The 14,522-nt window shown below is 40.0% G+C and overlaps 1 protein-coding gene across 2 annotated transcripts in view; it reads left to right on the forward strand.

The window, feature by feature from the left end:
* clocka (clock circadian regulator a) overlaps positions 1 to 14,522 on the forward strand; it is a 132,385-nt gene that overhangs the window by 19,612 nt on the left and 98,251 nt on the right. For both annotated transcript variants that reach the window (XM_048595488.1, XM_048595494.1), the window contains exons 2-3: positions 8,427 to 8,522; positions 9,934 to 9,993. In XM_048595488.1, coding sequence (XP_048451445.1) covers positions 8,500 to 8,522; positions 9,934 to 9,993 — 83 coding nt within the window. In that variant the 5' untranslated portion in view covers positions 8,427 to 8,499. The remainder of the gene's footprint in view (positions 1 to 8,426; positions 8,523 to 9,933; positions 9,994 to 14,522) is intronic.

A 14,522-nucleotide genomic window follows, 5' to 3' on the forward strand; every position in this document is an offset into this window, starting at 1 on the left:
GGTCATGACATGAGCCAGGAGGTTTGTTATGGAGAGGAAAAAGCCCAGGCAATGCTCAAGTGAGACAAGTGTGCTGATAATTTTTTTTGACTAGATTCCAGGCTGAATGATCAGTGAATACCTGTTTTTGTCTTTTTTTGTTATTTTAAAAGACTGCTGCTTCCTATTTGAGACATACATGATTTACTTAATTCAAGTTGCGCTTTGCTCTCATTCATTAAATAAAGCATCCTGTTCTATTTGCACTATGTTGGTAGTGTGATCCCTTGCCTCCGTCAAACTCTATAGAGAAATGTAGCCTCTAGGCTAATTGTGGGCCACAGTACCTATATGGCATTATCTGCTCATGGATGGGAGCAGATTGTGGGCCTAACCTTGAACAAGCCCATATGTATGCTACCTTGAAAGCAATGTACTACCTTTGCTCAGCTTGTTGACTCACATGTCATCCTCGTACCTGCTCCAAATGTGAATTAAACCTTGCTGAGTACTTTACAAACCTAATACGCGGACATGAGAAAGGATGGCCTTGCTTTCAACGGAGTGCAGCAAGGTTTACCAGGCAGATTCTGGGAATGGTGAGACTAACATATGAGGAGAGATTGACTAGGTTGTTATTGTTCTTGCTGGAGCTCCGATGAGTTGGGGGGGTCGGGAATCTCATAGAGACTTATAAAATTCTAACAGGACCAGACAGGGTAGATGCAGGGAGGATGTTCCCAATGGTGAGTGTGTCCAGAACCAGGGTCACTGTCTGAGGATTCAGGGTAGACCATTTAGGATGGGGATGAGGAGACAGTTCTTCACCCAGAGTGCTGAGTCTGTGGAATTGATTACCACAGGAAGTAGTTGATGCTAAAACATTGAATGTATTCAAGAGGTAGCTAGATATAGCTCTTGGGGTGAATGGGATCAAAAGTTATAGGGAGAAAGCAGGATTAGGCTATTGAGTTGGGCGATTAGCCATGATCGTGATAAATGGTGGAGCAGGTTCGAATGGCTGAATAGCCTCCTACTACTATCTTCTATGTTTCTATGTAAGACAAGCGTGATTGGGCAAATTGAACTGCCATTTGGACTCTGGAGCATGCTCTGCAGTCCCAAATCATTTTTAATGTAACTCATTGCTTTGTTTCCCTCACCAACCTTTTAGCACTGGAGATCTTTCTCTTCTATAGCTCTTAAGGTTGCTTTTGTTAAGAATATTTGATGGCTGTGCTACCACTACCCAATGGGCAGGACAATGCCAAACAATTTCACCTCCTCCCTTGAGAAAATTAACACCGTCATCTCTCAGACATATATTGTCTACTTTTTCCAAGAATGGTCCATCTGACTATGGAGACCCCACGCAGGGAATTTTCAGTCCTTCTTCCACCCCACAGAACTCTGTCTCATTTCTTTACTATCATATCAATTGTTTCTCTGTTCTTTGCAGTGGCCCGAAACGTCAGTCTTTCTGCTCCTATGATGCTGCTTGGCCTGCTGTGTTCATCCAGCTCTGCATCTTGTTGTCACAAAACTGTTATCTTCACTTTCACTTCATCCACCATTGTATTGTCCTTGAAATTGGTCTGTCAACCATGGCTGCAATTCACAAATGATAGATCTCGTCTTCCCTAGGCACTTAGAACAACACAACGTACAAACATTGCAGATGAAGTGATAAGTGGTCTATCAATGGAAGATTGCCTTACATTTTGATGGAAATGCTCCACTTCTTTTGCTGCAGCAAGCTACGTCAGCAACTAGTGGTGTAATGAAACTACGGCAATTGTGTATGCACTACAGATAAAAATATATTTACACAAGAATACGTTGTATGCATTGACCACCTGCCTTGCCCATGTAACCTCAACATGTTGCCTTTGTCTTTGCCTATGTTCAGGTGTAGCTGTGACATCTATAGCTGAGCTGGAGACAGCCTGTTAACTGTGCTGAGTTTGGCAGGTCTATGATGGGAATTTGAGTCCTAACCCTCAAGAACTAGGTGGTTATAGTAATGCTGAGGTTCTCTTATGCAGGTGCTCCTTCCTTGGTCTGACCTGCTGGAGGCATTAGGGTCACACATAGAGAGGAAGCTGGATGGCAGTTAACAAGACATAGCAATCAGTATGACATCTCTGGAGTATTGTGAGATGAAGCCCAGGGTGACTGGCTGTCATCCTCATTTCTGTGGATGCTGAAAGACATCTCCCTCTTATTGTTAACGCTCTGCACCTAAGGCTGCAGCAATGGCCTGCAGGCCTACTAGCTACTTTATTTTGTTGGATCTGAGTTCCTAAAGTGGCCATCACATTTTACATGAAGACAGCCAAGCTGGAGTCATGACAATGTACTGAATTTGGATGGACTCCAGCCTACACTCTTAAGTCTCTGTCTGTGCTCTGGTGCATGAATGCTTCATGAGGTGCAAAGCTGTGCTAGATACTGAGTCCTCCTCTGGAAGCGACTAATAAGTACATTGTCCAGGAAATATTAACATGAGTTGGTGTCCTAGACTCTGTGTAGGTGTTCCATGTCGAGCTGGGGCTTGTACACTATTATCTTAGGAGCATAAGACCAGAAGCAGACCATTCAGTCCATCAAGCCAGCCATGCCATTCATGGCTGACTGACCACTGCATTACCTTTATCCACCCTATCCCCATAACCGTTTGTCACCGGTAATCCGAAATATATCAATGCCTACTTTAAACATGCTCAAAAGAATGAACTTCCACAGTTGACTGTAGTAGAGAATTCCAAAGGTTCACCGTCCTCTAAGTAAAATAATTTCTCCTCATCTTAGACATAAATGGCATTCTCCTCATTTTTAAATTGTGCTTCATGGTTCTGGATTCCTCAGCCAGGAGAAATATCTTAACTGTATCCAGTGTGTTCATCCCTTTTTAAGTGTTTTTAAATTTCGATGATTTCCCCCCTCATTTCTTGAAACTCTTGAATATAGGCTCAATGTGTCCATTTTCTCTTCATCGGACATCCCTGGTGAACCTTAGTTGTACTCGCTTGATGGCAATAGTATCCTTCTGTGGTAAAGAGATCAAAACTGCACACAGTACTCCAAGGACAGTCTAACCAAGCTCCTATGGAACTGAAGCGAAACTTAATTACTCCTGTACTTTAATCCACTCACAAGAAATGGCAACATTCCATTAGCATTCCTAATAACTTGTTACATTTACACACTAGCCTTCAATGACTTATTAACAAGGATCTAGATCCCTTTGGACAGCTACACTTTCCAATGTCTTACCATTTAAGAAATACTTTCCGTTTCCAGACAACTTCATGTTTTTCCATATGCATGTTTTAGCTCAGTCTGTCCAAACCCCGCTGAAGCTGTTTTACATCATCCTCACAAGATACGTTCCCACTTAGCTTTGTATCATCTGCAGATTTAGAGATAACACATTTTGGTCCCCACCTCCAACTTATCAATATATATTGTCAATGATTGGGGCTCAAATACTGATCCTTACAGTACCCCACTACTCTCAGTCTGGCAATGTGAGAATGACCCATTTATTTTCAGTTTCTGTCTGTTAACCAATCATTAATCTATACCAGTACATTATCTCCTATCACCTATGCACTTTAATTTTTCTAATCAGCCTCCTGAGGGGCACTTTACCTCCTCCCCATTTTTGATAATGTAGTGGTAATGTCACCGCAGTAGCAATCCAGATCCCCTAGGGCCATTGTTCTGGGGATACGTGTTTGAATTTCCATGTTGACCCAAATTGGCAGTTCTCACTTTATCTCATTCTCACTCTAGTAAAGTCTCCCTCACTCTGACCACGTGGCTCACCATCTGTCCTATTTGGTATCCTTCTAAACTATTTTAGTTGAACCAAGTGAGGCGCATAAGAATGTAAGTTTATGTTGACTAAATTATGCCATTTCCTCTTGTGCTCACCTGTGCTGCTACGTTAGCTAAGGGTGAACTGGTCAGATGGTAGGGCCTCCTCCTGCCAGGTTTGGGGTAAAAGACCTCCTGTTTTCTCTAGATGGTCTGGCTCAGGACCCCTAGTGAGGTGTTGCTGAACTGCATGGCTGGTTTCTGCTTGGATCTAGCTATTATTTGCAGTGTGGGATTGACCAATAAATCTTCCCATGATGTTTCTGGTTTACAGTGAGCAAATGTTTGTCTGGATGGCCTTTAAATAATGCATTGTGACCTTCAACTTAAAGCCCCATTGGGGAAAGAGCTTTCTGCTTACGCTGGTCTATAAAATTCACCATTGTTACCGTACATAAGCCCTATTCATTATAAAATCAGCTGAGAACTGATTGATTGCGTAAGAAATTCTAACCATCTCCAGTGCTGTAATTATTGATTTATTCAATATTGCTAGCAATCCTTCCCTATATATTAATTAGCTTTCAGCAGAAATATTAGTTATTAAATCTTCCTGTCTGTTAGGAAGGGGAGGTCGAACCCCTCGGATAATTGAAATCAAAATACAAGCCCCCAGTCTGTTACGGTGGGAGTAGAGGTCCCCTTCTAATAATTAAACTCAAAACACCAAGAGAAGCTCGCCTCACCTCACACAATCTGTTAAACGTTTATGGAGAAGGGGAGGTTAAATGAAAGAAAATCCCTGATATTCACTTTATAAGTAACCAGTAACAATTTATTTATTTAACCCTAACAGTGGAAAAAATTAATAGAATTGCTAACAAACCGAACAATTCCCCCTTAACTACTAAATATTCCCTAATTGAACTAAATTCTACTGGAATGCTGTTCTAATAAACACAAATTCCACTTATATAGACCCAAGTAATAAGAAAATAAAATGAAAACTTAGTGTCTTGAAGTCTATATGCCTTTCTTCTGCTGTTCTCAAGTTATAAACACTTTTTAATAAATGGTGTATCAGTCCATCTTATTTCTGTATCCAGTCCACAGACCTTTAGCCTGCCATTTAAATTATTACAAGATAACCTTGACTACATATCACACCATTCCTGATTTGTAGAATGAAAGGCTAACCCGTGTGATATTCATAAGGGAATGAAAGAGAAAGTGCTTAAATAACTCCAGGACCTCAGTGTATTGTTTGGAAAAGGAATGTGTCATCTTCCCTCGCATATGCCTGGGTTTTAAAAGTATTCCCACCATTGCAGTATCTTCAATGCAATGATGTATTTCAGGTTCCATTTGTAAAGTTTAACACTCTTTTGCTGGGAAATTTTGCATCATCTTTTCTACTCTAACTAGACACATGGCAGTAATTCAAGTCAAAACGTTGTCTCAAATGCATCTAAGGAGCAAGCCTCAGACTTTGTTAATCAATATTCACTATTTTCCTGTGCGAGGATGGACTTATCTTACATATGTGTATTGGCAAATTGATCTAATTTTTTTGGAATCCATCTTCTATTCCACTGGACCATAGAAAGCAGAATCAATTCAGCGTCAGTGAGGCACAGGGGTTGCCAAACTGGCTTGTACATAACAGGTATTGTATAGGAGAGTGGTTCAAGTATCTCTACTTCTAAAAACAATTTTCAGAGCCAGTTTATGGCTTTACTGCTGAAGTTGTAACTTCGAACACAAAAATACATTCAGCAAACTTTCTTCAAGAACATCTTCAGACTGTTACATTACATTTTAGTGAGTAAGTTAACTATTTTAATCAACTGTCATCTGCACATTCATTGTTTATTTCTACAAAACAAAAACCCATCATGAAACATTGCTCCCCTTCAGCCCAACATTGAGATATGATTGTTCTTGTAACAGTTCATGCAGATCAAAACTAAGCCAGAAAAATACAAAGTAAACATAGCTAGTATGAAAAATTTAAGACTTTGCCCATGATTAACATTTCCTTAAAATTAGATTTTAAAAGTCATGTCTAAACAGACCTATAGAGGTGGTAATGGCCTAGTGGTATTATTGCTAAACTATTAACCCAGAAACTCAGGTAATGTTCTGAGGACCCAGGTTCAAATCCTGCCATGGCAAATGGTGGAATTTGAATTCAATAAAGAATTTGGAATTAAGGGTCTAATTAGGACTATGAAGCCATTGTTGAATGTTGGGGGAAAAACCCATCTGGTTCACTGATGCCCTTTAGGGAAGGAAATCTGTCATCCTTACCTGGTCTGGCATACATGTGACTCCAGACCCACAGAAATGTGGTTGACACTTAACTGCCCTCTGGGCAATTAGGGACGGGCAATAAATGCTAGCCGAGCCAGAGACAGCCGCATCCTGTGAATGAATTTTAAAGAAAACAAAAATGTACTATTCCATTATAATCTCCAAGATTTAAATATCTGTAAAATAAAACTAACTATGGAAATGGTGTTTTAACTGCACATCAAAATGCCAGTCCTCTGTATTGCTGATATCATGCTCCTTCCGGAACAAAATAAAGGCATCTATATGTAAGAGAATAGATTCAGATTCTCTCAATCTCTCCAACAGTTACTTCTACATGCTCACATCCTACTTCCTGAAAGGACTATATTCCATTCTCCAGTTGCAATAGTGAATATTGATTAACAAAGTCTGAGGCTTGCTCCTTTAGATACATCTGAGACAACGTTTTGACTTGAGTTACTGCTGTGTGTCTAGTTAGAGTAGAAAAGATGATGCAAAATTTCCCAGCAAAAGAGCGTTAAACTTTACAAATGGAACCTGAACTACATCATTGCATTGAAGATACTGCAATCGTGAGAATACTTTTAAAACCCAGGCATATGCGAGGGAAGATGACACATTCCTTTTCCAAACAATACACTGAGGTCCTGGAGTTATTTAAGCACTTTCTCTTTCATTCCCTTATGAATATCACACGGGTTAGCCTTTCATTCTACAAATTAGGAATGGTGTGATATGTAGTCGAGGTTATCTTGTAATAATTTAAATGGCAGGCTAAAGGTCTGTGGACTGAATACAGAAATAAGATGGACTGATACACTTTTTAATAAATTTAATTAAAATATCTTTGATTTAATTGATGCCTTCAAAACAGTATTGGATTACTATCTGAAGGAGAAAAAACATGCACGGGTCTGAAAAAAAGATGAATGAGCTTGGCTTAGAGGACTTACTACTGCAAAGAGCCAGTATGGATATGATGAGCCTAATGGCCTCATTCCATACTATGACACTTTACTAGTAGAAGGATCAGCAAAGCAGTCCAGATTCCTTTGAGGAACTAAAAATGAGATAAACAAAATGAAAGCTGGAAAACATCTTGTTCTTTATATGATGGAGGTTCAAATAGAGTACTATTTTTATTTAATTGTTTCTGAAATAAGTTGTCGTTTGCTTTTTGGATCTACATCTGAGGATTGCTTGCAAGCACTTCACCATTTTAAAACATGGTTTATTATGTCCAAGGCTCCAAGTGGGCATTCATGCCTGCTGCTGACACAAGGAGAGTTACAGTTTGTATATAAGATTATCGTGAATTACTGACCAGCATTGAGAAAGCATTCACTTTACTATTTATGATTGCATAATCCCTAACAGGCCATTTCATCTATTAAACCTGCAACGATGTTTTATTTACATCAGCAGCTGTCTAAACTTTTTCATGTATTTTTCACAATTAATAGTCTTTTTAAAGTTTTGAAATCTTCGCATTTTTGAGATAGAGTTCATAAATAACGATTTGTGGCAGCAAATTCAAAACTCTAAACATGTTTATGTAAAGTTTTTTTTTCTTCTAAAATCTCACATTGGTCTTAAATCTATGTTCAATAATACTGGAAACTATGGTGGGGAATGAAGCTGAAGAAACAGTTGTGCAAAATCTTCACTAATTGGAAAACTGGACTCAAAGTTCAATGGACATACAAGAATTTTAACAACAAAAAGGGATACAGGGTTCTTGTGGGGTTTGGAGTCCTAGACTTGAATAAACTCATAAACCTCCTTATGCTGTATCTTATCTGGCTCCTCAATTCATAATCCAGTATTACAACAACCTGATTTTTAGCTCATATATAGCAGCAGTAATAGCAGAATAAGAAAAAATATCAGATGTTATTTGTTCCTATAGAGAGCATGTGAACTTTAGTCACTGGGAAAAGAGATATTTTGCATGTAAAATAACATCAGAAAAACTGGAAGATGAATTTAGTGAGAAGCTATTAGATCATTTTACGGTAAAGCTAAAGTAGGACCGGAAAGGATCCAATTATTGTTACTGCACAAACTCTTAACTTTGGTCCATAAGGTAATGGAGAATTGTTAGACCTATTACTACTCATCATTGAACGTTCTAGCAGATGCCATAAAAATTTTTAGAAGTAGAATGGTTACTTTTGGGGCATAACTTGGCTTAAACATAGTGCACACATTTTTAATTTCATGAAACAATTAATGTGTGTACTATGATTTTAAGTTTCAATCTTTCTAAGTTCCAAGATGCATTGTTCATTTTTTTTTTTCCTTTGTAGGTAATTGACAAAAAAAATCTATTATAAGATGAAATATCTCTGCCGGCCTAAGCTACCATAAAAAGGGAACAAAATGAACTTAAGCTGTGCTGACAGGTAAGAAGTTTATATTTTGCTTTTAAGTTATTTTGTTTATCACTAAGTAAAATTAACCAATAAGAATGTATTCGGCATCCTAGACCATACTTTGGAGAAAATTGACCATTTGACCTGACCAGCCTATGATAGCATTTTGCTTGAATCGAATCTCCTCCCAACTTCCCTCATCTGACTTTATTAACACAGCCCTCTATTCACTTTACCCTCACGCCTATCTAGATTCCCCATTAAAGGCTACTTGACTCAACTATTCCTTTTGTATGGATTGGAGAGGAGCTTCCAGATGGTGATGTTCCTATGCATCTGCTGCCTCTGTCTTTCTAAGTGGTAGAGGTTGTAGATGTAGAAGGTTCTACTGAAGGAGCCTTGGTGAGTTCCTGCAATGGCCCATGTAGATGGTAAAAACTGATGCCACTTTGCATCAGTGATAGAGGAAGTGAATTTTAAAGTAGGTAGGTAAGTTTAGGTAGGTAGTCAGTTGCCTGATTGTCATCTGAATGACAATGAGCTTCTTGAGTGTTGGAATGCACTCAGCAGGTACATGGAGAGATGTGCCTTGTGAAATGGTGAACAGGCTTTGGGGAGTCTAGAGGTCAGTTACCCTCTTTTCTGCTCCTTTCACCCTCCCCTTCAAAAGCAAATGTAAGAAGCTTATGAATTTATTTCCCATTTAAGACTGAGACCATTTAATCAATTGACTCTGTCCCATTCCTGAATTTCATCAATCAACCTAGCTGAACTTCTTACCACTGGCTATGAGCTCTCACCGTGCTGTAGTTTCTCTACTATTTCCTTTCACATCCTTCCAATGCTCACTTGCCCTTGAGACTCGCCTCCTTTCCACAATCCTGTTCCCACAAAACAATCGATCACTAAACTTTCCTGCTGCCTGCCATGTTAGCTGTCATTGTAAATGATTCTCGTTCATCAGGTGTTGTCTGCTTTATTTAAAACAATGTCATACTTTCCATTTGTTTAATTAATTAATTTTGGAAGAATATGATCACCTTTTCCTTTTTAGTTGTTGATTACAGATTGAAATGAGGAGGAAATGCATTTTTATTTATATGACCCTTGTGTCTGTGTACGTATGTGCTCCTGTAATAATTGGTTCCAGAAGAAGCTAATTCAAAACAAAAATACCATTGATGCTGGAAATCTGAAATGAAACCAATCAATGTTAGGAATACCAGAACAGGCAGCACCTATGGAGAGAGAAACGTGTAAATGTTTCAGGTTGATGATGTTTCATCACAATTAGCAGAAAATCATTTCAGTTCAGAGTATTCAAACCTTCAGTTTTGTAGTAAAAGTATTTGTAAGACCTTTTTACAAATCCAGTTTTTTTGGAAGGGGAGTGAATGATTTTAAGAGGCCATAATTTTTTTTTATAATCTTGTGTTATCAGAGATGACAGTAGCATTTTTGATGGGGTAATGGATGAAGATGATAAGGACAAAGCCAAAAGGTGAGTCTACAGAATAAGGTTTTGAAAATATAGCTGGGGATTGCTGCATTATTAAATAAATATTTTTTGAAAATTTTTCAGGTGTTAAAAACAAAACAATAACATTATTGTTTCAGCCAGAATTGTTGTATAGCTGGGTGCACCAAAGAAAACAATAAAATAGTTAAATTAGTAGTTTGGGTGGCTTTTCCTTGCCCAGTTCCAACTGATTCAACTTTTTGCATTATTAAATAAGATCATGAGATGCCCGCAACATCCAAATGACATCCCAACCTTAATTGTAGGGAAATTTTGGCATCATCTATCCGTAAGAGATGATGAACCTGTAGCAAACAAACCGTGTCAGATGGGGTGTCCTCATATAGTATACCTTTGTGTTTTATGGCTTGGAATGAGGCTCTTCGACACATCATCTCCTCGCTGGTAGTCCCATTTTCTCACTTTTGGACCATAGCCTTGTGTGCTATGAGTTTTCAAGTGACCGTCTCAATATTATTTAAACGTTGTGATGATTCCCAGTTCTATCAATCTTTCAGGCAGTGAATTTCACATATCCGCCACCCTCTAGGTGGAAAAAAATGTTATTTCTTCAATCCCCTGTACACCTCCTGCCCTTTACCTTAAATCAATTATCCTGGTTATTGATTTCCCTTCTAGGAGGAAAAGATTCTTCCTATTTATCCTATTATTGTCCCTCATAATTTTGTACACCAGTTAGGACTCCCTCTGCCTTCCCTGCTCCAAGAAAAACAACTGCAGCCTATGTAGTCTGTCTTCATTGCCTATGCTAGAGCATTTCAGCTATATGCTGCTGAATCTCCCCTGCATCCTCTCTAGTGTAATCATGTCCTTTCTATAATGTGGCTACCAGAACTACACCACATACTCCAGCTGTGGCCTAATTGACATCCTGTACAGATCTATCATAACCTCCCTGCTCTTGTATTCAATTCCTTGACTAATAAAGGTGCATGTCTCATATGTAGTCTTAACTACCTTTTCCATTTGTCTGTTGTGTTCAGGAAGCTGTGGACATGCATTCCAAAAAATCACTGTATTTCTCTGTACTTCCTAAGGTCTGCCATTTTGTCATGTACTCCATTGCCTTTTTATTCCTCCCAAAAATGTATTGCCTCACCCCTTTTGTGGATTAAATTTCATTTTCCACACGTTCTGCCCATCTGACCATTCTATAGTCTAAGGCTTTCCTCCTCATTGTTTATCACACTACTACTTTTCATGTAATGTATGAATTTACTGATCAATCTTCCTACATTCATGTCTAGATCATAGATGTATAGAACTAAAGCAGAGGACTCAACACAGAACATTTAGCATGCCAGTCAAAAATCAACTTTTGATAAATACCCTGCTTCCTGCCAATAAGCCAATTCTGGATTCAGTTTACCAAAGTCGCAAGCTGTTACCTCTTGACCAGTCTCCTGTGCTTGATCTTGCGAAATGTTTTACTGAAATCCATGTAGACCATACCTACTGCACTACCCTCACCCCAACATATAGTCACCTCCTCAAAAACATCAATCAAACCTATCCAACATAATCTATCCCTGACAAAGCCATGCTGACCACACTAGATTAATCCTTAACTCTCAAAGTGAAGATTATTTCTATCCCTTAGAATTTTTCCAATCATTTCCCTATCACTGACATTCGACCCAGTGGTATATAGTTCCGTGGTTTATCTCTACCACCCTCCTTGATAACGGAGACACATTAGCTGTTCTCCAGTCCTCTGTCACCCCTCCTGTGTCCAGGAAGGATTTGAAATTTAATTTCAGAGACCCCGCAGACACCTCCCTTGCTTCGCACATGAACCTCGGGTCCATTCTATTTGGGCCTGTGGATTTGTCCAATTTTAAGCCTACTAAAAGCTGCTAATTCCTTCTGCCTATCAATTGTAAATTGTTCAAGTATATCGCAGACCCCTTCCCTGATTTCTACACTGTTTGTTTTGTATCATAAAAACATATGTAACGTTCTATTAAAAGCTTGATTACATCTTCTGGCTCAACCCACAGTTTATCCTGAGGTTTCTAGTTATTCTCTTGCCCTTAATATGCTTATAAAATGCCTTTGAATTTTCCTTTATTTTGCCGTCACTGTTTTCTCATGACTTTTCTTCACTTTCCTAATTTTGTTTTTAAGTAACCCTGCACTTCAAGAGCTGTTGGTATTTTGAACCCTCTGTCTCTGCCACAAGCTTCTCTTTATCTCCTTGTTCAATTCTGTACATTACTCAATATCTCGGGTTGCTGGAATTTTTGGTCCCACTCTTCATCTTCACAGGAACATGTTGGCCTTTCACAGTTTTGTTTTGAAAGACTGATGGCTCTGATGTAGATTCTTGAATGCTTTTGAACTTTGGTTTAATCTTTGCTTCTAAAGGCCAATCCTTCACAGGAAGATTCTGGCACAACCTGCAAACATGAAGCTGCCAACTGATATTGTCTGTTATTCTTTTTCAGTGTTGGCATCTGCTTTTCTAACCACTGGCTGTAATGTTGGTGCATTCTGGCCATTGCAAGATATTGCAAATTCTCTGATCAGCTAGTGATTCCTTGGACAGACAATTGATGTTTAAGGCCTTCATGTCATGCTTGCAAGCAATCTTGAGGTGGAGTTTTTTTTTCTATTCATTTTGTGGGATGTGGGCGTCACTGGCTGGCCAGCCAGCATTTCTTGCCCATCCCTAGCTGCCCTTGAGAAGGTGGTGGTGAGCTGCCTTCTTGAACCGCTGCACTCCTCCTGCTGTGGGTTGACCCACAATGCTATTAGGGAGGGAATTCCAGGATTTTAACCCAGCGACAGTGAAGGAACGACGATATATTTCCAAGTCAGGATGGTGAGTGACTTGGAGGTGGTGGTGTCCCCATATATCTGCTGCCCTTGTCCTTCTAGATGGAAGTGGTCATGGGTTTGGAAGGTACTGTCTGAGGATCTTTGAATTTTTGCAGTGCATCTTGTAGATAGTATGCACTGCTGCTACTGCGTGTTGGTGGTGGAGAGAGTGAATGTCTGTGGATGTAGTGCCAATCAAACAGGCTGCTTTGTCCTAGATGGTGTCAAGCTTCTTGAGTGTTGTTGGGATTGTACTCATCCAGGCAAGTGGAGAGTATTCCATCACACTTCTGACTTGTGCCTTGTGGATGGTGGACAGGCTTTGAGGAGTCAGGAGATTAGTTACTCGCTGCAGTATTCCCAGCTTTTGGCCTGCTCTTGGCATCTTAGACCCTCCACTGGTAAGTTATCTCTGATGGCCTTGCCTTACAGAAAATCCTTGAGTATGCAACTATCCACCATCCTGTGGAAATCCGTGATCTGCTGAAGCTGTTTATGTTTGTTTAGTACCAGCACACTTGACAACTCTTCTTTTGGGAAGATTGCCACATCCAGGATAGATCCACATCCAAAATATGCAGGAAAGATTGAAATTACTGATCTTCTTTTGATTGCTCCAAGTCACTGATGTTTCATAGTCCTACAACAGACAGTGCAACACAGGCTTGAAAACAATTACAAATAAAAACAGAAGTTGTTGGAAAAGCTCAGCAGGTCTGGCAGCTTCTGTGGGGGGGGAATCAGATTTAAGGTTTCAGGTCTAGTGACTGTTCCTCAGAACTGATGGTAGCTAGGAAAATGTTGGTTTATATGCAGAAGATGGGGTGGGGGGAGGGAGTAAAGATTAAATGATAGGTGGGGATAGAGCCCAAAGAGAGAGAAGAACAGTTGAACAGACCAAGGAATAGATAACGATCTGGCTAGGAGGGTGAATAGCTATTAAGGGGATTGTTAGTGGCTAACATGACTTGTGTGTAATAGCATACCGAGATAACAAGGTCTGGTGTGTCGGGGTTAGGGTAAGGACGTGGGAGAGTTCAAGCCCTAAAGCTGTTGAACTCAATATTGAGTCCAGAAAGCTCAGGATCCCCAAGTGGAGAATGAGGTGCTGTTCTTCCAGCTTTGCTGGTGCACTGCAGCAAGCCTGAGATAGAGATGTTGGCCAGGGAACAGGGTGGTGTGTTGAAGTGGCTGTCAACTGGAAGCTTGGTGTTTCTGCAGATAGAACATAGGTGTTCTGCAAAGTGGTCACCCAGTCTGTACTTTATTTCCCCATGTAGAGGGACCACATTGTGAGCAGTGAATGCAGTATACTAGATTATGTGAAATGCAGGTAAAGTACTGATTCACCTGGAATGTATGTTTGGGCCCTTGGATATTGGGGAGGGAGGAAGTAAATGGACAGGGTGTTCCAGCTTCTGCAGTTGCAGGGAAAGATGCAGTGGGCTCTGGAGGGGTGTTGGGAGTGAAGGAAGACTAGCCCAGGGTATCCTGGAGGAAATGCTCCCTGTGAAAGGCAGACAAGAGAGGGGAGGCGAATATGTATCTGGTGGTGGCATCTTGCTGGAGGTGGTGGAAATAGCGGCTAATGATCTTTTGGAAGTGGACCTTGGTGCGATGATGGGTAAGGACAAGGAGAACCCTATCACTGTTGCGGGAGGGAAGAGAGG

The sequence above is a fragment of the Rhincodon typus genome, chromosome 1 (assembly GCF_021869965.1).
Source record: "Rhincodon typus isolate 14 chromosome 1, sRhiTyp1.1, whole genome shotgun sequence".
In the NCBI taxonomy this organism is placed as follows: Eukaryota; Metazoa; Chordata; class Chondrichthyes; order Orectolobiformes; family Rhincodontidae; genus Rhincodon; species Rhincodon typus.